The 23,931-nt window shown below is 38.6% G+C and overlaps 1 protein-coding gene across 9 annotated transcripts in view; it reads right to left on the bottom strand.

Annotated features, from left to right (window-relative positions):
• ULK4 (unc-51 like kinase 4) overlaps positions 1-23,931 on the bottom strand; it is a 646,083-nt gene that overhangs the window by 425,113 nt on the left and 197,039 nt on the right. For 8 of the 9 annotated variants that reach the window (XR_002785708.2, XM_064274755.1, XM_010589908.3 and 5 more), the window contains 5 exons: positions 21,718-21,851; positions 20,169-20,290; positions 19,944-20,000; positions 11,719-11,770; positions 11,526-11,620 (listed from right to left, as the gene is read on the bottom strand). Coding sequence is in view for 8 of the 9 variants with exons in the window: in XM_064274755.1 (XP_064130825.1) it covers positions 11,526-11,620; positions 11,719-11,770; positions 19,944-20,000; positions 20,169-20,290; positions 21,718-21,851 (460 nt within the window). In the remaining variant the exon portion in view is untranslated. The remainder of the gene's footprint in view (positions 1-11,525; positions 11,621-11,718; positions 11,771-19,943; positions 20,001-20,168; positions 20,291-21,717; positions 21,852-23,931) is intronic. The other variant, XM_064274756.1, reaches the window with a different exon arrangement.

The following is a 23,931-nucleotide window of genomic DNA, read 5'->3' as shown; positions in this document are numbered from 1 at the left end:
TCCAAGGCTGGTGGCTTGGAATGGTTAAGAACTCAGCTGCTAACCAAAAGGTTGGCAGTTCAAATCCACCAGCTGCTTCCCGGAAACCCTATGGGGCAGTTCTTCTCTGTCCTATAAGGTCACTATGAGTTGGAATTGACTTGATGGCAATGGGTTTAGTTTGCGTTTTCTTTAATCTTCATGGAAACGGATTGCCACATCTTTCCCCCACAGAGTGGCTTGTGGGATCAAACTGCCAACCTTTCTTTTAGCAGGCTAGCGCTTAACCATTGCACCACCAGGGCTCCTTGCACATTAATTACTGCAAATGATTTTCAACAGCATGTCTTAAATGCAGTGAATGTCTGTGACTCAGGGATGCTAAAGGCAGCCCTAGGACATTCAAGCTAAATGATCAGAAGTGCACCAAAATATGTAAATAACATTTGCATCTCTACATCTTACTTCATTTGTTCTTCAGCAAAGCCATTGGTGCCCAAGATGATGCTGTGTTTATAATTTAGCAAACTTACTTTCCATTTTAAAAAACATTAAACAATATAAGATACTAGAGTTTCAGCAGCTTTAAACTATAAATAACTATGTAATCATATTCGTGTTCTTCTTTTCATATGGAAAAAAGAAATAACACTCCTATAACCTATGAAAGAGTATAATTCAAAACTTACCCATATATGACGAAAGGATGTTTTATGATCTTTGCTATTTTTGCAGATGGGCTGCTGCTATTTTTTATTTTACTGACGAAAGTAAATCATTTGCAAACAAGTTTACTTTTCTAAGAACTCAACTAAAATTCTTATTCTGTATTTGAAAATTAATCATCACTGCCTTTATTCCAGCAGGACTTAAAGGATCTGGTACGTCTGACATTATGATAATTAATATGCTCCTACCAACTTCCAGTCCCCTTTTGGGCACAAGGTAATGCCCAAATTACACAATGAATCTGCCCAGGACAGGACGACTACTGGTAATGGCAGAATGGGTCACTCAGAACTCTTCAGAGGAGGAAAACTTGACAAAACATTATTTAAATCTTCTTTACAATATTAAATAGCTAAAAAGATGTTGGGGAATTACCAGGGTCACATCAGATGGGCAAAAATTGAAAAGCTTGATAATTGCTGTTGGTAAGGCTGTGGGCAAGCAGGTACTCTCATACTCTCATACATTACTGGTGGGAAGGCAAAACGGTAGACTCCAATGTAAAGAATTCTGGCAGTATCTGACAAAACTTATATATGTATTTACCCTTCAATCCCACAATCACCCTTACAGGAATTTACCCTGAAGTTACGCTGCCATCAACTGGAAATTACACATGCACAGATTATTTACCCTAGCACTGTTTATACTTGTAAAATATTAGAAACTACCTAAATGTCCAAACATAGGAAACTGGTTGACTAAACCATGGTACACATACACATGGTGGAGTACTATCATGCCCTAAGAAGGAACAAGATTCTCAATGAGTGGATACGGAGTAATTTCCAACATGTACTGTTAAATGAAAAAAGCAAAATGCAAAAAAGTATACACAGTACGTACCTTTTGTGTAAAAAAGGGGGGGAAATAAGAAATCATATATTCCCTTTACAAACGAAACACTGAGAGAGTACGTGAGAAAACAATGAAGTTGGTTGCCTACAAGGTCGGGGAGAGTAGAATAGAGCAGTGATGGAGTAGAAGGGATATATATTTGAGCAAAGGGAGTCAGGCTGTTTTAAATATATCTTTGTCTATACTTTTGACTTTTGGAAGCATGTTAATGCTCTACATTTTCAAAAAATTAAAACCATCAAGGAAGGGAAGGGAACAAGAAAACCTTAAATTGAAAGCAAACTGATATTAATCAACTCAACTGTATTTCAAATCAGTATTATAACCACACTGAAAGGCGGGGATTTGGAGGAGTCGTCAAATCCCTCATGAACACAGTATTGGCACATACTTTCAGTCTTGGGTGGCACTTAGGGGATCAGGTGAGTGAGGGGAGGGTTCAGCAAAAAACTTCTGGGGTCATTAGGTTTGTTTTTTGTGTTAGTTTAGATGAAGCCAATTCCATAATGATTTCAGATGTATTATTGGGTTGAAGGAGCACTGGTGGCACAGTAGTAAAGCACTCAGCTGCTAACTGAAATGTCAGTGGTTTGACCCCACCAGCCGCTCCATGGGAGAAATATGTGGCAGTCTGCTTCCATGTAGATGTACAGCCTTGGAAATCCTATAGGGCAGTTCTACTCTGTGTTTTAGGGTCACTGTGAGTTGGAATAGACTCTATAGCAGTGGGTTTAGGTATTGGATTGAGCAAATGAGAAAATTCAGTGATGTTACTGGGAGCTAGTCTTCACTAAAAAAAGCACAGACACGTGAATATGAAATGAGGGAAGGCAGAAAAGAATCATCTGTGGGCGGATTGAATCAGGAGGTATCAGTGTGAACTCATGATCTCAAAATACATGTATGTGCATGTACATGCAGTGACATGTGTGCACGTATATATATAAGCATGTATATGGGTATATGTATATACGTGTGTGTGTGTTTACATGTGTATATACATTCATAGATTTCCTAGCTCTGTATTTTGGAAGGGCCTAGAAGCTAAGACATCCTAGTAGAGAGCAGTACACTTAGTGACCCAATCCTGGTCTCATATATTGTTCTCCACTAAAGGGAGCCAGGACTCCTAAGAGAAATGACTGATTCCAGGGCCACAGCAGAGGAGTTACAAGCTAAGCCTAGAATACCTTGTTGTGCCAGAAGGAAAGTGCTCACAAAATGATGGTGTATGTCACAAGGACACAGGTGCCAACTTTAAAGGGCTTGTACTGGCCAAAATCTGTTATAACTTTAACACCAATTAAATATAGTAATGAATCACAAGCCATTGATAAACACAGAAGTCTAGAGCAGACAGATTAACAGTCCCTCTAGATGCCCATATCCAAATTCCCAAAATCTGTCGATAGGCTGCTACCTTACAGGGCAAAAAGGACTTTGCAGATGTGATTGAGTTAAGGGCTTTGGGATGAGGAGGCTATGCTGTATTATCCAGATGGACCCAATGTAATCACCAGAGTCCCTATAAGTGGTAGGCTAAAGGGTCAGAGTCAGAGAAGGAGGTATGATAATTTAAGCAGAGGCCAGAGAGAGGAGGATTAAAAGAGTTATTTGAAGATGCTATGCTGCTGACTTTGAGGATGAACAATGGGCCCAGGAGCCAAGAGATGCAGACAGCCTCTGGAAGCTAGAAAAGGTAAGGAAACAGATGCTCCATCAGCATGCCCGGACAAAACACAGGCCTGCTGACACCTTGATTTTAGCCCACTGAGATGGATTTGAAACCTCTGAATTTAAGAACTGTGAGAGAATAAACTGGTGTTGTTTTAAGCCATGAAATTTGTGATAATTTGCTACAAAAGCAATAGGTAACTGATAGAGAATCCATGAGTCCATACCAATAAAAGACAGAAAAATAGATGACAGGCAGATATTAGATAGAGTAGAGGAAAAAGAACTGTTGCTAATTCTGATCACTTAACTTCACCAAAAAAGTAAAAAAGGCTTACTTTTACCAAGTCCTAAAACAACTTTTTTCACATTTGTGTACATTTTTAATTCAAGTATAACATACATACACGAAAGTGTACAAATCCTAAGTATAGAACACATTATTTACAAAATTGACACTCTCATGTAACTAGCACCCAGATCAAGCAACAAGGTATCACCAGGGCGTGACAAAGGTCCCTCAGAGCCCCTTCCAGTCACTACTTGTCCTAAGGGTAACCACTATCCTGACTTGAAATAAGATTAGTTTTCTCTGTTTTTATACTTAATGCAATTGGAATCATGGAAAACATATTTTTTGTATTTGTTATCTTTAGTTCAATATTAAGTTTGTGAGATTTACCCATGTTGTTAAATATAATTGTAGGCCATTCATTTTCTTTGCTGTATAGTATTCCATCTTATGACTATGCCATAATTTATTTATCCATTAGACTGCTGATGGGCACAGACAGTTTCCAGTTTGGGCTATTAGCATTCTTGCATATGTGTTTTGGTGAACATATGTTCACAATTCTATTGAACATACATTTAAAAGTATAATTGCTGAGTTAGAGTATATGCATATTTAGTGACAGTAGCTACTGTCAGTTTTCCAGAGTGGATGTGCCAATTTACACTCCCATGTATAGGTTCTAAAAAGGCTGATATAATTAGTCAAATTATTCAATATTTATTAGCTCCAGGCTTTTAGTTTAAAAATTGACATAAACGACAGACTTTTCACAAAAAGGTATTAAGATTTAACTTGTTTTTTGAAGTTACAGAAACAAAAATATGTTGTGGGTGAATTATGCTTATTATTATTGCCAGACCTTTCTAATAAAGAAATTACCTTCCTTTTTCCTTTTACTACTACTAACATTTTTTTAAAACCACCATGAGTGAAAACAAATTCTCCTTCCACACCAAATCATTGTGGTATTTCTGACTGCTCTGTAGGCCACACTGATGATTTCTAATTCTGAGGCACTAAGTGGTCTAGACTCTTAGTTAAGGACTTATGCTCACCAAGAATTAATGTGTTTAGCTACTTCCATATGATAACAGTATTGATTAGGAGCCTTGAACAGTCTGTGCTAACATTTCAAACAATGCTATACTCCTTGGGGTGTTGAATCTTTACCTTGGTATTTTCCAGTCATGCTCAAGAAGAGGTAATTAGAGATTTCCCATGAGGAAGAGCACTGAAAAGTATTTTTTATGAAGGCTGTATGTTGCAATCATACTTTTTCTGTCATAATAGAGGCTCTGGTTTCAATAACTGGTATGCTAGCATTTTATGAGTAGAAAATTAAGTAAATTGTAATGTAAATGCAGAAATTTAAGAATATGTACTCTTAACGAATCAGCCATAAGGTTATTATTGCTCTTTAGACAAAAGAATTTTAACACCGGAGGAGGTAGTATCCCAATGAAAGGCTGAGAAACCACTGCTATGAAAATGACGTGACAGACAATATTTCTGGGAGTGGTGAGTTGGTTACTTAGACTACCTCTCTCACTGTAAACAATGAAAAATATAGTATTTTTATAAACTGAATATATATATATAATCAAAATATTAAAAAATACAAAATAAAAAATATCAAAACCCTAAAAACATTTAAGGTCTGAAAAGACAGTTGAGAACTCTCAGACCAATTTCTGAATGCAACCCTGTAACTAGAGAATTAAGCAGAAAGCGTTTGCCAATAATAAAAAAATGGGTCTTCAGTTGGGGCCACTAAGGCGAGAGAGATGGTAGTTTGGGTCCAGGTCCTCCCAGCACACAGAAACCTCCATACTAGGCCTCAGGGGACCCCCACAAATAAATTTCAAGGACAATGACCAGCAACTAGTACAAAATAATCACAGCTACAAGAAAGCAAGATAATTTGGGCATAACAAGATATACCAGACACCACAGAGAAAATGAGACTTTCACCATCTTCTCATAACGGAATTATCAGAAGCAGTGCAAAATAACTACATTTAACATGTGAATAAATAACAAATCATAAAGTATCTACAGGGAACACGAAACTCTAGAAAGCAATACAGTAAATTTGAAAAAAATAAAAGAACAATTTCTAGCAATGACAGAACTTCTACAAATAAAAAATGAACAAAATTAAAAACTCAATGTTTATATTTGGCAGCGGAATGGGCGTAATAGATAACAGAAACAGATCAAATGAAATTATCCAGAATACAACACAGAGGAAAAAAAGAGAATATACAGAAGAAAAAAAAAAGAAACAGTAAAAAGTGTGGAAAAAAACAGTAAAAAGGCAGAGCCAACACTGTGCCCTAGACAGATGCATCATGTCGTCCCTCTGCAGCAAAGACTCAAAAAACTAGGTACAACAGATACAAATGTCAATCCTACAACCCTAAGCATCAAATGAAGGAATAAAGGAGTACACCTAATGGACAAAGAAACTGAAGGAAAAGAGATAGAGTTGAGGCCTCCTGCCAACTAACACGGCACAGCGTCACCACCTTGGAGCACAGCCATCAACGATCACAGACAAGGAGTACAGGAAGGCAGCTTCACGGAGCTCCCAACAGGAGACAAAGCACCCACACCTCCCCTCAGCCCACATTGCACCACTGTGGCTAGACTGCCACCCACCCGCCACTTTCTGCCTCCTACCAAGCCTTGTACAACACCCTACCCACTCTTCCTGCCATCCCACCCCCATTCACTGGCTACCCCTTTTTTTCTTTCTACCCCTTTTCTTATCTTTGTTTCCCCACCTAGCCCCCTACCACACTCCCCTTCCTGTCGGCACTCACCATGCTGCCGCAACTGGAGCATCCCCATTTCAGGCCTGCTGCTGCACCGGACCCACACTGCCCCCCCAATCCTGCCACTCAAACAGCTACTGAACGGAGGGAAGCAAGCCCATACTACTCCCTGTGCAACACCCCCACCTATCTGGTGAGGGGCTGTGAATGTTCCCACACCACTGGACCAACATTAAGAGGCAGACAGTGGCCACCCAGTCTGCCCTGAGCTGCCTCAACAAACCAGTGTACAGTGAAGTAGGCTCACCCTGCATGCTGCTACCCTGCCCACTCGGACAAGGTGGTAAGAGCTATCATGCCCACAGACAAGCAAACAGCAAAGCACATCTGGTTGGCCCACGCTGGCATATCAAAACAAAACACAGAAGACGAGACAAACATACACATAATCAATAAATAAAATAATACCTTAATGTCTCAGAGACAGCAGACAATAGCGAAACATATAAAAAAGTAGGACAAGATGGCTCCAGCAAGTGACCAAGATAAAAGACCAGATGATCTTTCGGTAGAAGAAAAAGCAGTCGAACTCTCTGATACGGAATTAAAAAAGACTAATATTTAGGGCTGTCCAAGACATACAAAAGAGATCAAAGAAAACACAGATAAAACCAAGAAAAAAATACACAAAATCACGGAAAATACAGACAAAACCAACAAAAACATAGCCAAGATCAAGGAAAACACAGACAAAGCAAAAGAAGAATTCAGGAAAATAATACAAGAACAGAGCACCAAAATAAATCATTAGAAATCATACAAAAAACAGCAACTAGAAATCCAAAAGATAAACAGAAAATTTCAGAGACGGACAAGTCAAGAGAAGATTTTAGGGTCAAATCTGAAACAACAGAAGACAGAATCAGTGAGACTGAAGACAAATCATGTGCGCCGCCTACACTGAGGAAAAATCAGAGAGAAGAGAGTAAGGAAAACCTGAGAATTATTTGGAACACCATCAAGAGCAAAAATGTATGCACCACTGGAGTTCCAGAGCAGGGGGGAGAAAATGGAAAACACAGAGAAGACTACTGAAGATTCGCTGGCAGAAAACTTCCCAAATATCATGAAGGACAAAAAGCTGACCATTCAAGATGCTCAACAAACCCCATATATGATAGATTCCAAAAGAAAGTCACCAAGACTTAGCATAAACACATTTGCCAAAACCAAAGACAAAAAAAGAATTCTGAGAACAGCTCAAGAAAAACAAAAAGTCACACAAAGATGAAACAATAAGACTAAGCTCTGATTAACCAAAAAGCCAAAGTCATTGCCGTCAAGTCAATTTCAACTCATAGCGACCCTATAGGAGAGAGAAAAACTGCCCCACAGGGTTTCCAAGGAGCACCTACTGAATTCGAACTGCCGACCTTTTGGTTAGCAGCTGTAGCACTTAACCACTATGCCACCAGCGTTTCCAAGCTCTGATTACTTAACAGAAACTATGCAGGCAACAAGGCAATGGGATGATATATGTAAAACCTTTAAAGAAAAAAATGCCAACAGGAGTAACATATCCTGCAAAACTCACTCTCAAATACGATGGAGAAATTAGGACATCTCCAGGTAAAATAAAATTAAGTGAATTTGTAAAAATCAAGCCAAATTTATAAGAAATATGAAAGGGAGCCCTTCAGTTAGAGAACCAACAACATCAGACAACAACTGGAGTCTAGGACACAGGAGAGCATCAGCCAGATACCCACCTAGGTAAAGAACTCTCAATAATAAAACGAAGATAAAGACTTAAAACAGGAAAACCAAGACATCGATCTGTAAATGACAACAATATCAAAACAATAAAATGAGGAATAAACACTGCAGGTACAGAACTTTCGAATGGAAAGGAAGTCAAAGTGATATCAAGTAATAAAAGCCTGGTTCACACTTAGGAAGATACAAGTAAGTTTCAAGGTAAACACAAAGAAAGTTAACAAACCTACCATCAGAATAAAAAAGGAAAGCAAAGTCTCAGTAAACACAAAATCTATAATAATTAAAGAAAAGAGCATGAAAGTTCACAAACAAAACCTCAGCACAGGAAAGTAAGAGGAACAGAGAAAACATCAGCACCACAAAAAAAAAAAAAAAAAAGGCAGCAATAAACTCACACCCATCAATAATTACACTGAATGTAAATGGCTTAAATGCATGTGTAAAAAGACAAAGAGTAGCAGAATGAATAAAAAAGCACAACTCATCAATATGCTGTCTATAACAAACACATCTTAGACACAAATATATTAAAAATCAAAGGATGGAAAAATTATACCAAGGAAACAGTAACCAAAAAAGAGCAGACATGGCAATACTAACCTTAGATAAAATAGACTTTACGGCAAAATCAACCATAAAAGGAAGGACATTATATGATGATTATAGGGACAATCTACAAAAGAGACAATCTTAATAAATATCTACACACCCAACAACAGGGTTCCAAAATACATAGAAGAAACTGTAACAGCACTGAAAACAGAAATAGACAATTCCAAAATAATAGTAGGAGACTTCATGTCACTCTCAGGAAAAGACAGAACATCTAGAAAGAAACTCAGTAAAGATACAGAAAATCTAAAGGCCACAATCAACCACAGCCTCCTGAACTGTGAGAAAATAAATTTCTCTTTTGTAACCACCCACATGTGGTATTTCTGTTACAGCAGCACTAGCAAACTAAGACAGAGATGTTGGAGGGAAAAAAATTAAAAAAGATATACCGGGCATATATTGACCCAAAGAAAGCTGGTATGATTATATTAAAACTGGACAAAACAGGCCATTAAGGCAAATGCATTACTAGAGATAGAGCTCACTTCTCAATGATAAAACTTCCATTTTATAAGATGACATAATATATCACACTGACACAAAGATCAAGAACAGACAAAACCGACCTATACTGTTTAGGAAAGCATACACAGGGCCACAGGAGAATGCAAGGGAATGATTACTATGAAAGTGGGGATAGTGGTTACCTCTCAGGAGGGGACAGGGTTGTGACTGTGGAAAATGGAGAGTCAAGACTAGAATTCAAGTATTTCCAAATGATCTTCTAATAGTTTTCTCTAATACAGGAACTCAGACACATCTAAACAAGCCTTTAAATGCCAGATATATACATGCTTGAGACTTTGAAATGCCACTACTCTTGCCCCACCATCACCATCATAACGGAAACAAACGCAATCTTATTAAGATGTGAACAAAATGAAAAATAATAAGGAAGAGAATAACATGTTGAGAAAATTTTTTTACCTGAACAAATAAAAACTGGCAAAGAAAGAAGACCTCAGTAACTTAAAAAGGGACTGTGAAAAAAACACAAGGAGCATTTCTGTAGATTGCCTATTCAACCCTGGGTAGGCAGTGATAACCCTATCTTAACGTTATAACATTTAAGGGGTTACATATTCTTAGAGATACTATTCCATAAAAACTTCAAGTATCTTAACCAGCATATAAAATTCGAGAACACAACCCTATCTTAACGTTATAACATTTAAGGGGTTACATATTCTTCGAGATACTATTCCATAAAAACTTCAAGTATCTTAACCAGCATATAAAATTCGAGAACACAGCCAATGGTACCTAAGTTTAAAAATAATGTCCAACGCAGAAAGCAAGATATGCAATATCTTATAATTATAAATTGCAAGTTAATGTTTTATAAATTAATTTTTTTAATATACATTTAAGTCCAAATCAGAACTGAATTCTCTAATTTGAAGATACTGCAAGTCAAGAAAAGAGAGTATTTAAACAATGCAAAAAAGAAGGCTAAGTCAGGGGAAAGGGATAACATTAAGAAACAAATTCCAGAATCCTTGTATCTACACGTGATCCTCCAAGGGTCAACTGATTTTTCTTTAATTCACAACTTCTTTTTTAAAACACAATTTTAATTTCTAAATTCAGTACTTTTATTCATCATTACTGCCGGCAGTCCCTGACTCATGAATGATTAATTATTGTCTAAAGCTTTGCCTGTAGGTTACTTGTCTGAATTTTGAAAAACATTTTCCTACCAAAACCTCTTCTATGTTATGTCTAGGACACGAATATTATTATCCAAAAGTGTTCACCTGTGTTTGGGACAAATGCTAATTAGGACAGGACACTGGGACAACAGGCAGAAGCTGGAGCACAAGACACTCATCTTCCCGGTACCAAATCATCAGTCCTTCAATGGGAGAGTGGGAAGGGACCCAAGAGGATCCTTGAGAGAACCATGGGACCATGGGTCCACTTCATGATAGACTCTAGGAACAACCACTGCCTGGTGAAACTTGATACTGTTCTTTGCACTGCAACCCTCTTCCAACCAAGCTCCTCTTCTCTGGGGCTCCTGCTAATGGGAACATAACCCTGTTGCTACTGAGTCAATTCTGGCTCATAGCGACCCTATGGGACACAACAGAACTGCTCTATAGGGTTTTCAAGGCTGTAAATCTTTACCAAAGCAGACTACCACATTTTTCTCCCAATAGCAGCTGATAGGTTCAAATCACCAACTTTTCAGTTAGCAGCAGAGTACTTAACTTTACCACCGAGCCACCACGGCATCTATGAGAACATACTGGTAGTCTTTTCTTCCCTTCTCTAAAGCCAGCACCCAGCTCACTGAAGGATCCCTCTAAGACAGTGATTTTCAAATGGAGTCAATTTTGCCTCCGAGAGGACATTTGGCAACAAGTAGAGACATTTTTTGGTTATCATAATCTGATTGGGGGGTTGAGGGAGCACCTGAGTGCTACTATCATCTAGTGGACAGAGACATCCTACAGACCTCATAGCAAAGAATTATCCCATCTAATGTCAACAGTGCCATGGTTGAGAAACCCAGCTCTAAGGGTTTATACTATTGGTTATAACAAGTAATTAGGCAATAAGGAAGAAAAGGCAGGCTGGAGAGTAAGGTGTGAACCAAGAGGGAAACAGAACAATGAGCGAGCCAAGAAAAATCCCAAGAAAGTCAGTAAGGAGGGAGGGGGTTTCCTATGTTCAGCCTGCCGGGGGGCAGCTTTTCTGAATGGCTATTTCACATACAGGACATATATGCGTAAGTATCTAGAAACTAGGTTTCTTTATATACAGAATTTCCAAGCGAATGAAAAAGTGCTTTTACAAAAGCTGCCAGAACTGACCGTAGAGCGATAGTCTTTCAATAAAATCGGATACTGTATTACTGCTTCAAAAGCCGACAATGTGATCTTGATAAATTCTTCTGACGCCGTCAGTCCTAGGAATGCAGTTAATTATTAGAGGTGCTTATTTACATGTTCTAAACCCAACATCAAAGTACTTCAAACAAAGACATATGTCTCAGGGTTTACTCACCTATGGCTCCATCTATGTTAGTCTCTCCTGAGTCTACTGATTTAATATGGCTCTGTTAAAAAATTTTTTAAAATTTTAATAAATGGGTGCTTCAAAATAACTCTGAAATAAAATACATCATTACTGTTTTATCTGAAATGGTACCTGTCACTCTTAATAAGTCATGCATAGTATTAAATACTGTACACATACCATAAACTTTTTAAAAATAAGATTATATTAAATGCTATACATAAATCATAAACTATAATCATTTTAAAAGATACAAATCACTATTAATGAGATTTAATGCTGGAATAAACTCAATAGTAATGTAATACAAGCACAGAAAGGTCAACCTGCAAAAGGGAGGATAACCCGATTGATAACATAACCACTCCCAAGAATATCCCACACTTGTTCAGTCTCTAACTTGGAAGTTAGTGAGAACGACGCTCAAGCAGCTGAAATACTCCCCTGAAGGGAAAGTCATGCCTTAGCTACCTAGACAACAAACTGCATCAGGACACATCAATTTAGATCTCAAGGCCTGTCTTCAAATTTCACCACTGCTCTTAGTCCTGCCTAGACACCTCCTAGGAGCCCTGGTAGCACGGTAGTGAGGCCTCGGACACTAACTGAAAGGTCAGTGGTTCTAATCCACCAGCCGCTCCATGGAAGAAAGATGTGGTACTCTTCTTCTGTAAAGATTACAGCCTGGGGAACCCTACAGGGCAGTTCTAGTCTGTCCTGTAGGGTCGCTATGAGTCGGAAACGACTGGACAACAATGGGTCAGATACCTCCTACCCTAACGCCAACCCCATTATCTGCGCTCCCACACAGCAGGCTCCCGCCACCTCTGCAGGCAGGCCCGAGGCAGCTCAGCTGCTGCTCAGTGAGGCCGGTGCTCCCTGGGTGACTGTGAGTCCCCAGCAACTGTTCAGGAGAGACCAGGTGCTCCGTCGCCATGATCTGAGGAAGCAATCACTACATGGCGCCAGCAGGCCAACGCACCAAATCAGTGCTGTGCAGGTACCCGGCAACAGAGTTCTCGCCTTTAGCTCACAAAGTAATACACATGTGACATTTTACATATGATAACAAATAGTAAACATATACTATAAAATGCTGCTGGAATAAAAAAATATATAAGCAAGCAATTAGCCCAGAGCAGGAAGCAGCTCTACTATGATCCAAAGGTTTTACTTAAAATATTTGATACATACAAAATACATGTAACATATACAAAACAACACGTGCATCTTTTATGTTATATGGCCTCCTTAAGAAAATCCTTGAGCCCACCACTCAAGAACTAGAGCATTGCCCATTCTTTGCTGTGCTCCCCACTCTCCCAACTTCCCTTTCCCCTAGAACTAACTACCATCATGAACTTATCATCTCCTTGGTATTTTTTTTTAATAGTTTTACCACATACACATGTGTCGCTAAGCAGTATACTGTTTGTTGGCGGTTATTTTGAACTTTACTGAAATGATATCAAACTATATATAATTCATGTAAATCAAACAGTATGTAGCCATTAAAATGTTTTAAAAAAAAATTCTTTAATGATATGGGAAAATACTTATGATACAATGTTAAATGCAAAAAAGGCACAATAGAAATCTATATAGATATACACAGCACAGCCTCAACCACATGTATTTACATGTCATAAATATGTGTTACGTCATTCACAAATAGTTTATTTTACATGCAAATGCACACGTGAATAGAAAACACTATAAGAACACAACAATGCATTAAAAATGGTTGTGTGTGAGTGTGGCATTAAGGGTGATTTTATATTTTCTTCAAATTTCCCTATAATTTTCTGAAGCAAGCATGTATATGTCATAATTTAAATAAGCACATATTATCTTTAAAAAGAGGAAATCTTTAAATAAAGACATCTAATGTCTCGGTGTAAAGAAAATCTGAGAGCCTAGAAAGTGCTAGCTCTTTGAAAACTGAAAATACAGAGTACTTTGAATTCTTTTGTTCAGCTTACCAAACCAAACCAAACCCACTGCCGTCAAGTCGACTGCGACTCACAGCGACCCTATAGGACGGAGTAGAACTGCCCCACAGAGTTTCCACGAGTGCCTGGCGGATTCGAACTGCCAAACTCTTGGTCAGCCTACAGATACACACACAAAAAAAAAGACTTGAAAAGGCAATGAAAACTTTTCATGATAAGCTGGTTGAAAAAATTGGTTTCACAAAATTCCAAAATGGGTACACAACTTTTGTAGAATAAATTTGGATTTCATGAATTTAAAAAATCACAAAGAGAGGTGGGTTGATGCATACACACCTACGTCTCTATGGATTACTAAGGAAACAAGGAAGGAACAGAAAGTATGTACGCTATGATGTTCTCAATGCAGGTTTTTTTTTTAAAGAATAGATAGATGTCACACAAATGCTGGTAACGGGAACTATAATTTTCAAGGAAGAAATCCCAGGAAACCACTTACAATGGTTCTCTCTGGAGAGAGGGAAAGCTGAGATGGGAGGTGTACTTCTACTTTTTGTCTTCTGTTTCTGTACTGCTACAATTTTCTAACCATGTGCATATCTTTTTTTCTTAAATGTCAACAACAGTTATCTAGATGGCGAAATTATGAACTTCTTTGTACTTATTTTCTTCCTCATTCTTTCCCTATTAAACTAGAGAATCCCTACTGAATGTTGCATTGATTGATCAATTTTAATGTCTTCTGATATATTCTTTATTCACAGTGTAATAGCAAGGAATCAGGTGAGAGTGAGGATGGGGTAGGAGGCATTAGAGATTCAAGGAGAGAAGAGAAGGTAAGAATAGTCATCTAGGCAACCAGGAGGTATATAAATTAGTACAGTGAGAGAGATAACACAAGTCTGCAAAGACGACTCACTTGAGATGAGTAATCATGAATTCAAGGTAACACTAGTGATTTTCATTGTGTTTTTCTCTAGCCATATATCAATTTAGCCTCTCAAAGTAGGGGTAGAGTAGGTGAAGAATTAAATTTAAACAGGATTATGGTCTACCAGCAGAGGAAAAAGGAGGGAGAGAGAGAGAGAAGGGAGTTACGGGTATACGCAAGGCAGTGATTAACCAGGGAGTCTCAGCTAAATAAGGAGAAACATGAGGAAGTAGGCCCACGGGGGACACGAGGAGACAGTGAATGGAAAAGTGGCAGGACTACTGTAACTCTCCAAGGAATCACAGGGATCTTGGAGTTGGGGAGCAGAGGAAGTGAGTTAGAAATCAGAGGTGGGAGCCCCTGAGAGGTGCAAACAATGTGCTCAGCTGCTAACTGAAAGGCTGGCAGTTCTAGTCCATCCAGAGGCTCCTTGGAAGAAAGTCCTGGCAATATACTTCTGAAAAGTCAGCCACTGACAACCCTATGGAGCACAGCTTTACCCTGACACTGACACACACGGGATCACCAGGAACTGGAATCAACTCAATGGAAACTGGCTTTTTTTTCTTTTATTCAGACAGTGGGATACTAAAAATAAGGTCATGAGTCTGATCATGGGTGTTGGCAACTAAGGAAGGGGGAAGGCAAACAGAGGGAAAGTGGAGGTGAAGGAGCTGAGAGGCTGAAGTACTGAGTGGATCTTCTGCAGGGTTATCAGATTCTCCAAGAATGACGACAGGAGCAGCATGCAGAGACTGACAGTGAGCTCAGTGCTAAATAATGTTGAGGAATGAGGGTCAATAACATAGAAGTCTGCAGATGACTACAGCCCAGGGGTAACACGGGGTATCTTCTGATGGCTCAAGCTTCAAAGCTGGGGCTTTAGCAGAGGAGCAAGAGGATGAGGCAGCAAACAGCCCCCAACTGGAGGGTAAAAGTGAAGCTGTGCCTCTAGGGAGGGTCAGTGCTCTTCAATATTATGCAATATCCCCTCAAAGAAGCTAAAAATAAGCTCCTGTAGCACAACTGAGTATATGAATTCATGGTTTGTTGGCGGGAGTGGGGGGAGAAGGGAGGAAGGCGGTGGAGAGAAAGAGAGAGATAACAGAGGAAGGAAGAAGGTGAAGGGGGGGAGCAGGCAGGTGGGCAGACAAAGAAAGACAAAAAAAGTGAATATTTGTGTGGCAACAAATAAATATGAACTATCATATTTAAAAATATATGAGTGCTTTCTCTCTCAAACTGCTTCATGTACAATAGAAGTCAATTTATCAACAAGCTAGCATTCACATGTAATGAAAATATGAAGAGGGCAAGAAACATGTCCTTTAATAATTATCTTAACATCCAAAATATGTAGCACACATACAATAAAGGGTTAAGTAAAAATTTGTTAATGATGAAGATTAAAATTATACTCTTTTATGAAAATCTATTGGAATAATTGTATCATCCACCTCATTCACAGTGCTGTTCCAAGGACTGGGGTGGGAAACTATAAACTGGCACGATCCCCTGAAGTCACCTTTAAACCAAACAATAGTTTAGATTGATTAGAAAAAAAAAAAAAAAAAGACTGCTTTGGGCATCATTCTTCTTTCAAGAATTATCCGTAAGTGATCAAATTGACAACAGCAACTAGAAGGGTTAGATGAAAACCTTTGGGGCAATGAGTTTTGTTAATGATTGGGAAATAATTTGGAAAAAGGTATCAAGAAAGGTGGCACAACTTGAAGAATGTAACCAATGTCACTGAATTACACATGTAGAAACCGAATTGGGTGTATGTCTTGTTACGTATATTTGCACCAAAAATTTTCTTTATAAAGGACTGGGGTGGGGAAGAGGGAGAGGAGAGAGGAAAAAAGCATAGGAAATAACTCCTTCCCTTGGAAAGCTTATATTTGGAATCGATAATGATGACAGTTGCCCAACATGGCAAATGTAATTAATGCCACTGAACTGAACTGGACACTTAAAAATGGTTGAAATGGCATATGTCTTATTATATACATATTCTACCATAGTTTAAAAAAAAATGGTTAAAATGACAAATGTTTTGTTGTATGTATTTTACCACAGCAATTTTTTTTAAAAAGAATGCTATAAGATACTAAGTATAAAGTGACCATTGCATGAATAAGATGAAATGAATGGCAAACATTTCTTTTGTTTTCCTTTTATTAGGAAATTGGAATTGTGCTGCTTTTTTTGTAGAAAAATGTAACCATTACACAACCATTACACTTTTATAAACTAATGAGGCCAGAACTTGAGAACAAACACAACAAAATCCTCTTCCTCAACTCATTAATCAAGCAGCGTTTTGAAAAGGGCACAAGAAATACAAGGTACATTAGGATAATACACATCATGTGTTCCCTAATATATTTTCTTAAAGTCGTAACTTCCTGTTTTCCAACCCAACTCAACAGAAGTCCAAAAAAAGTACGACATTCACCATAGAATCTCCCCATAAGCCTTTCCCTGATACCTCACTGCTAAAGCACAGACACAGAGGTAGGCACAACGATATACCACCTAGGCCAATAAGAAGTTAAAATAGCAACTGTCAGCTGGGTAAGCCCTCTTCTGCCTAGAGCCTTTGAAAGCTTGACAATGGTTTACTTGGGAAAGAGGGTTTACGAAAAGTTAATTCCTATAGTTTATACCCCCAAATATAAAAAGTATCCTGAATATTTCCACCAAAAAAATTTTTAAAAGATAGCTACAGTCAAACAGGCAAATCATTCTCTGGTGCCACTATGAAGGCTGAAGCTGATGCGAAGCCCAGTTCCAATCCCCTTCCAGTCTGCTCCTTAAGGACCCTCTTAGTGATTGGAGTTCAAACCAACTCTGACCTACAGAGGCGGACCAGGCTTGAAAGCCTCAAATTAAAGGACCACATATTTACCATAATGCAGTATAGAAAATATTTCTTCATCTCCAAATGGACCAACAAGGCTTTCAAGGCACAACACTAAGTAAGTATGAACAGACCGTTCCTTCGCATCATCAGACAGAAGCAGCACAGAAAACCACAAGTGCTCTGGACAGGTTCAGAAGTCCATGTTCTGGGGACCGGTCTACAGAACGTTTATAACAGCTGTATGGTCAAAACTAAGCGAAATATCAAATAAGCTTAGGAAACCTTCATTTAAGCAAAACTAAAACTTCTTTTAAAGCAGGAAACTCAAGAGGCTTTACTGTGCTCATCTGCACTGTGACTTTCTAAGGCGCTGTGGGGTGTTGGATGATTTGGCCATGCCTCATGGCCTCAGTAGGGCACTGTGACTTGAATAATATTTTTGGCATCTCCTGAATAGACTATGAGTCAACTTACAGACACAACATTCTTCCCTCAACACTGCACAATAATGTGCACAAAGCGCTGTGTGGATTAGTGAATCTAAGTCCTGAATTTTAGTGGATAACTCTCTCGCTTCCCTAGTATTTCATTACTGCCATCAACACTGAGAATAAGAAAGGTGAGTTCACAGGTAAGGTCAAACAACAGATGAACCCAAAAAAAAAAAAAAACCCATTGCCGTCGAGTCAATTCTGACTCATAGTGACCCCATGGGACAAAGCAGAACTCGCCCACAGGGTTTCCAAGGAGCACCTGGTAGATTTGAACTGCTGACCTTTCAGTTAGCAGCCGTAGCTCTTAACAACTACACCATAGAATAAAAAGAATAATGAAAGAATTCTGGGAACTGGCCATGACTCAAATAAGGAAAATAGCTTGAAGGGAACCAAGAGGTCTTTTCCCTTTCATTTGGCTTAAGCTCCCTCCACATGGGTGAGATTATTGAAGAAAAAAACTACTAAAGACTTTTTTAATACATCAAATGACCTTTGAACCAGGAAACTTATTCCCCATTCCCTAAAGTGCCTACACTGAGAAGACCCTACAAACACCTCTCCATCTCCTCTTCCCACGTCCCACCAAAGGGTAGGCTGAGTTCAGGGAGAAGGTGAGGAGGTCCTACCTCAATGTGACCTCCTCCCTTGTCTTTCAGCATGGCTTTGCGAGGAGCAAAACACTTACGTATAATTCCTGAAAGCCCATAAAGACTTCTATGTTAGAGACACTTGCCAGAGAGACGTAAAGCAAGTGAGAAAGCAATCAGAGGTGGAACATAGGACAAATATACCTATCTACACACACACACACACACACACACACACACACCCGTGCCAAAATATCCTAAGGTGGGCTGTAAGGCCAAAATCACTGTGTTCAGACATCAATACGTCCGTGCAAGGGAATTATAAATGCAGAATTATAATCATGCTAAAATAATGTCCATAATGCCAAGTAAATTAAAAAAGGTTATAAATGATTTTCTAGTAACTTGCAAATTCATGAATGTGCTATCAGAATTAAATACTTTCTAGAATTCAGGATTTGAGGTACCCAGATGATAAAGATGCGAAATTAAGCCCAAAAGAACTTCTACTGCCCTGCTTCTGAACAGACAGTGGCTTACACTCCACATTTGTGCTTCAAAACGTCACAATCCGCCCTATGATGAACCTTCTAGAAAGCTAGGTTCTCCCTTGTCGGTAGTAATCATGTTTTTATTCCACTCCAACAATAAAACTGATATAGCCGCTTCATTTTAACTAGAGATCTCTATAGCATTTCTGAAATCCCGGTTGAGAGTTTATTACATCAAAATGAGACTAGAGATACAGAGTGACAAAGGTCTTAGCTTTCCCTCTTATAGAGCTTGCCCCTTTATCAACTACGTCTCTGTTAACTATTCCAGACAAGGGAAAAGGATAACATAATTCAGGAGTGATAATCTGAAAACAAAGGCTATTTTTTGTGAGCCAAGATTGAGTGAAAGATAGGATAATGATGTCTTTTTCATTGCTATCCTGTCAGCCAAATTAAAAAAAAAAAAAAAAAATTAAGTTGAGCTTAGAGAAATGTCATTATAAAAAGACACTGCACATGACTGACAATGTAAGCCAACATAAATAATAATGATAAAATATACCTAGTATTTCAGTTTCACCAGCTTTATTATTTAAATTTTTTTTCATGATTTTTAATACCAAAATCTATGAAAATATCTCTGTGGACTTGTTTACCCTATTTGGGGTTGTCTCTGAACAAAATACATTCTCAGAAGAGAATGTATTTTTCTCCAAATGTCATATTTTATTACAGTCAACAGATAAAAATATAAAAAGGTCACTCCCTAGAGACAAATAAATACCACTAGGATTCTGCAATTACCTCATCCTGACACCAGTTCCAAAAACAGTAGAGACAACCACATTTTTATGAGGAGTGGGGAAAATTCAGTGCTACTCACAAGGATCGTTCCATAACTGAAAAGGAACTCCTCTGTTACAACTTGAGGTCGAAATACCTGAAAGATGAGAGTTACTACAGATTAAATCCTGAAAGTCACTTAAAATTTTAGTTCAAGAAAAAGAAAAACAAAATGAAAATGCTTTGTCAAAATTAACGTTTCACAGCTCCAGTTTACAAAGAAAGAGGCCAGATTTGTATTATTTTTTCCTAGTAAAAAAAATACCTGAGAAGTTACCAGGTGAAGCACGATAGGCATCAGGGGGAGACATATCTTCAGCTGCTTCGCTTGCACCGTTGACGGGTGTTTACGGCCAGAAACGTTAGCCAAGGCGTTAAGAATGTCACCTGTGAAGCACACCCCGGAGCATGGACGAGGTTAAAGACTGCAAATACCATCATGGTTACTAGAACAGTAACGAGATTGCTGAGGCAAAAAAAGAAGTGGGTAGAATCTGGGGCAGTTTATTCACAATTATTAGTTATACCAGTTGTAGGCTCTTAGGACAGAAAGTGATATTTTGCATATACATTATCAATTAGCTTGACTTCTCATCTAGAACTTTATAAATGGTTATGTTAGAGTGGTACTTTTAGAAATTATTTTTTTCTGTTTAATATATTTTCCAAATTTCCACTGTGAGCAATTATCACCGATGTAAGCAGGAAAACTTTCTTGGAAAAAAAAGATAAATGAACAGATTATAAATTCACAACTTTTTTGAATGACAGAACAGCACAGAAGTACAGAGAGATCAATTTCCAAAACTTCTCCTTGAATGCATTTGTTAGGAAGAAAACATCCATTGCAGACATCAGAATCTTACCACATCCTAAGACAGAATGCCTCTGATAATGAGGAACTCAACTACCAATAGACTAGATGGTGAACTTTCGGAAAAACTTGTAACAAAATGGTTACAAGTCAAAATAAGTTTGGAAACGCTCTATTTTCAGGCATCAGCAGGCAAAAAAAAAAAAATCTCCCAAAGTATTAGTACAGAGCAAAAAGGTACTAGAAACTGGCCATGAAGATATTTTCATTACTTTAATATTCTGAATTTCTGAATCTAAGCATATTGTACTACAATGTCTTGGATCAAATTTAACATCGTAAACCTTTCTGATTTATAGCTACATCTGCTGGAAAAGCAGGGAATGGGCTTTAGAGCAAATGCACGTATTCCTAGATTATTTCAATTTCTGCAAACAACAAACTAAGGATTTTTTTTTTTTAGCTGTGGTAAATACCCTTTGCAAACCATTTTTAGATATCCTGAAGACAATTTTCCACACTAAAGAAATTTTTCAAACTTAAAACTTTAAACTAGGATCAAAAGTATCTAACATTAAATGTTAATGTTTATGTATTTTTTAAATTATCTTAACAAATAAAACATTTTGTGGCTCAAACTTGAAGAGAAAAAAAAAAATTCCTTCAAAGTCAGGCAGGGAGAAAACCTGAAAGGAAAAAAAAAAAAAAACACCGAAAATCATAGTGAACATGCAATTTTAAGCCATTAAAATACTTTCCTTTTGTTTATTTTCCAAAACAACCAGTTTACCACAAATAACATCACTGTAACCTGCTCTCTACCTCAATCATTTCACCAAGGCAGAGAAGGCAAATTTGCATCTTGAAACTACACATTGAAGAAAAAAGGTATTATTGCACTTGCGTGCAGTAACAGACATGTATAAGAATAAAAAAGAAGTGAAGTCAAGTTGTAGAAAGGTAAGAAGCAATGGGGCCTGTGACCAAGCCTCCAATTTACCCAGAATTCGTGGCAGTTCCTGCACAATGTGACGGATGAGGAGGTCCAGGCACTTGGACAGGTATTCATTGCCGCTCTGCCGCTCCTTGCCTGGAGTGGTCTTTCTGCTGTCTCGCTCGATGTACATCACCAGTCTACACACAGAAAAGTGCCAAAGATTACCTCTCATGATAAAACATCTGAGCACATCTGTCTGAAAACGCCACGAAGTCAAGTATTTCCAGAGGGCATAGTCCCAATCATGGTGACATTTAGATTTGTAGCAACTTGTCAGACACTGTCGATATTTGCCTTAGAAAAATCAAAACGTTTATGCAGGAAGAAAATAAGACAACTTTGAATTTCTCTGCCGATGTATTGCAAAACAAAATGCCCTGATTTCATTTGCCTTTAGCCAATGAAAAGAAACAACACTCTCCAAATGACAGATGAAAGGCCAGTAGAGGCCTCTGGCCAGAAAAGGGCTCTTGGTGTTTCAAACGTTCAAACGCCAACCACAAGTTGATGGCTTTTTTTTTTTTTTTGGTCATTAGTATTAAACTTGCTTGGAACCTCAGGCAATTCACATGAATTCTAGTTCTTTCAGTAAATTGTGTACGTAAATCCAAACACGAAGTGTCACTCTGACACTGGGTTATGTAGGTAGCAGACATCATCTGAACGTCTGGATTTCACGAGCCCCTTTGTCTACTAGTTATATGATATCTGCCTTTTAAAATGGACTTATTATTTATTCTTCAAACCACTGGCATTCATTAAACATCAATCTCTAACCGTTTCCAACCCAGAACTAGGAAACATACTGCGCCATCACCCCTAGATACTAGGCGGGGTGGTTAGGTCCTCCCCACATTTTCCCCCCTTTGCTGGACAACCAACCAGTCATTTTCCCAAGTCCCCATTCCCCTCAACTCCCTAAAGGGCAATGACTACACTGACTTCGTCGTGCAAAAGCCCCATCACAGGAGAATCCGTTTGCCATAGACCGTCTCTTCAGTTCTGCCGTACTCACTTCAGCCACCTAACTTATTACTTCTTTCTCAGAGAGAACGTCTAACCAACTCCCATTTTAACTGGAAAGAGGTGGTTCTACACATAATACATACAGTATACTGGAATCTCAGCATGTAGCATTCACGTGGCGCTCCTGACGGTTTTATTCATCTATCTGCCTTTCTGTTTACTATTACTTGGAGTCCTGTTAGTGAAAACATGGGGATGAAACCAAATGAGCAGTTCAAGTTCCCTGCCAGCCAGTCAGCATCCTTCGTTCTAGTCACTGACTACGGCCTCAGCCGCACTCTAACAAGTGTATGACACTGGTCAAAATGCACAAAGAATACTGATGCACCAACAGAGGTGTATCACTACTATTTGAAAAGAACTGAGAGCACATAACTTTCTGATAAAAACCAAAACCAAACCCACTGCTGCTGAGTCGATTCCAGTTCACAGTAACCCTGTAGGACAGAGTAGGACCACCCCATAAAGTTTCCGAGGCTGCAAACCTTTACAGAAGCAGACTGCTGCATATTTCTCCCACAGAGCGGGAGGGTTCCAACCACCGACCTCTTGGTTAGCAACCAAGTGCTTTAACCACTGTGCCACTGGAGCTCCTTAACTTTCTGATAATAAGTAATAGAACGGTGAGACTCTACCATTTCATAGGTAGAATAAAAAAATTTCAGCCATATAAGATATGATGAAATGACTGAGACCAGCTTATCAGCCAGCCTGCCTAGAGGTCAGGCACAACCCAAATCCCACCAACACTGTGGCCTTCTGGAATTTCCAAGAGAATGGCAACAACTCTAAGAATCTTTTCATTAGTTGGTACCTGTTCCATTAGCCCAATCTAAGGCATGGAACCAGAAATCATCAGGGACATGGGTACCTATTATCCCTTTGGCTTCCCAAAATGGGATGCCTACCATCTCACCATGAGCACACTTTTCCAAAACTAAAGATCACTGCATTTAACTTCATCCCATCCAACGTATTTCATATCCTGCTCTTATTCCCTACTTGCTTGTTCAATTACTTCCACCGTGACAATTCCTCAATTTCCTGGGAGCTTCTACTAACTGACTCCATGACATTTTTTCCCAATCCATCAACCCTGTCTTGTCTCTACTTCCTTCCTGACCTAGATTATATCCTACCATCTATCATTTGATTACATTCTTGGCCCTCTTTTTTTTTGTTTTGTTTTTT

The sequence above is a fragment of the Loxodonta africana genome, chromosome 22 (genome assembly GCF_030014295.1).
Source record: "Loxodonta africana isolate mLoxAfr1 chromosome 22, mLoxAfr1.hap2, whole genome shotgun sequence".
Classification (NCBI taxonomy): Eukaryota; Metazoa; Chordata; class Mammalia; order Proboscidea; family Elephantidae; genus Loxodonta; species Loxodonta africana.
Note: the sequence above shows the minus strand (reverse complement) of the source record. Positions and strands in the feature narration are given on the sequence as shown.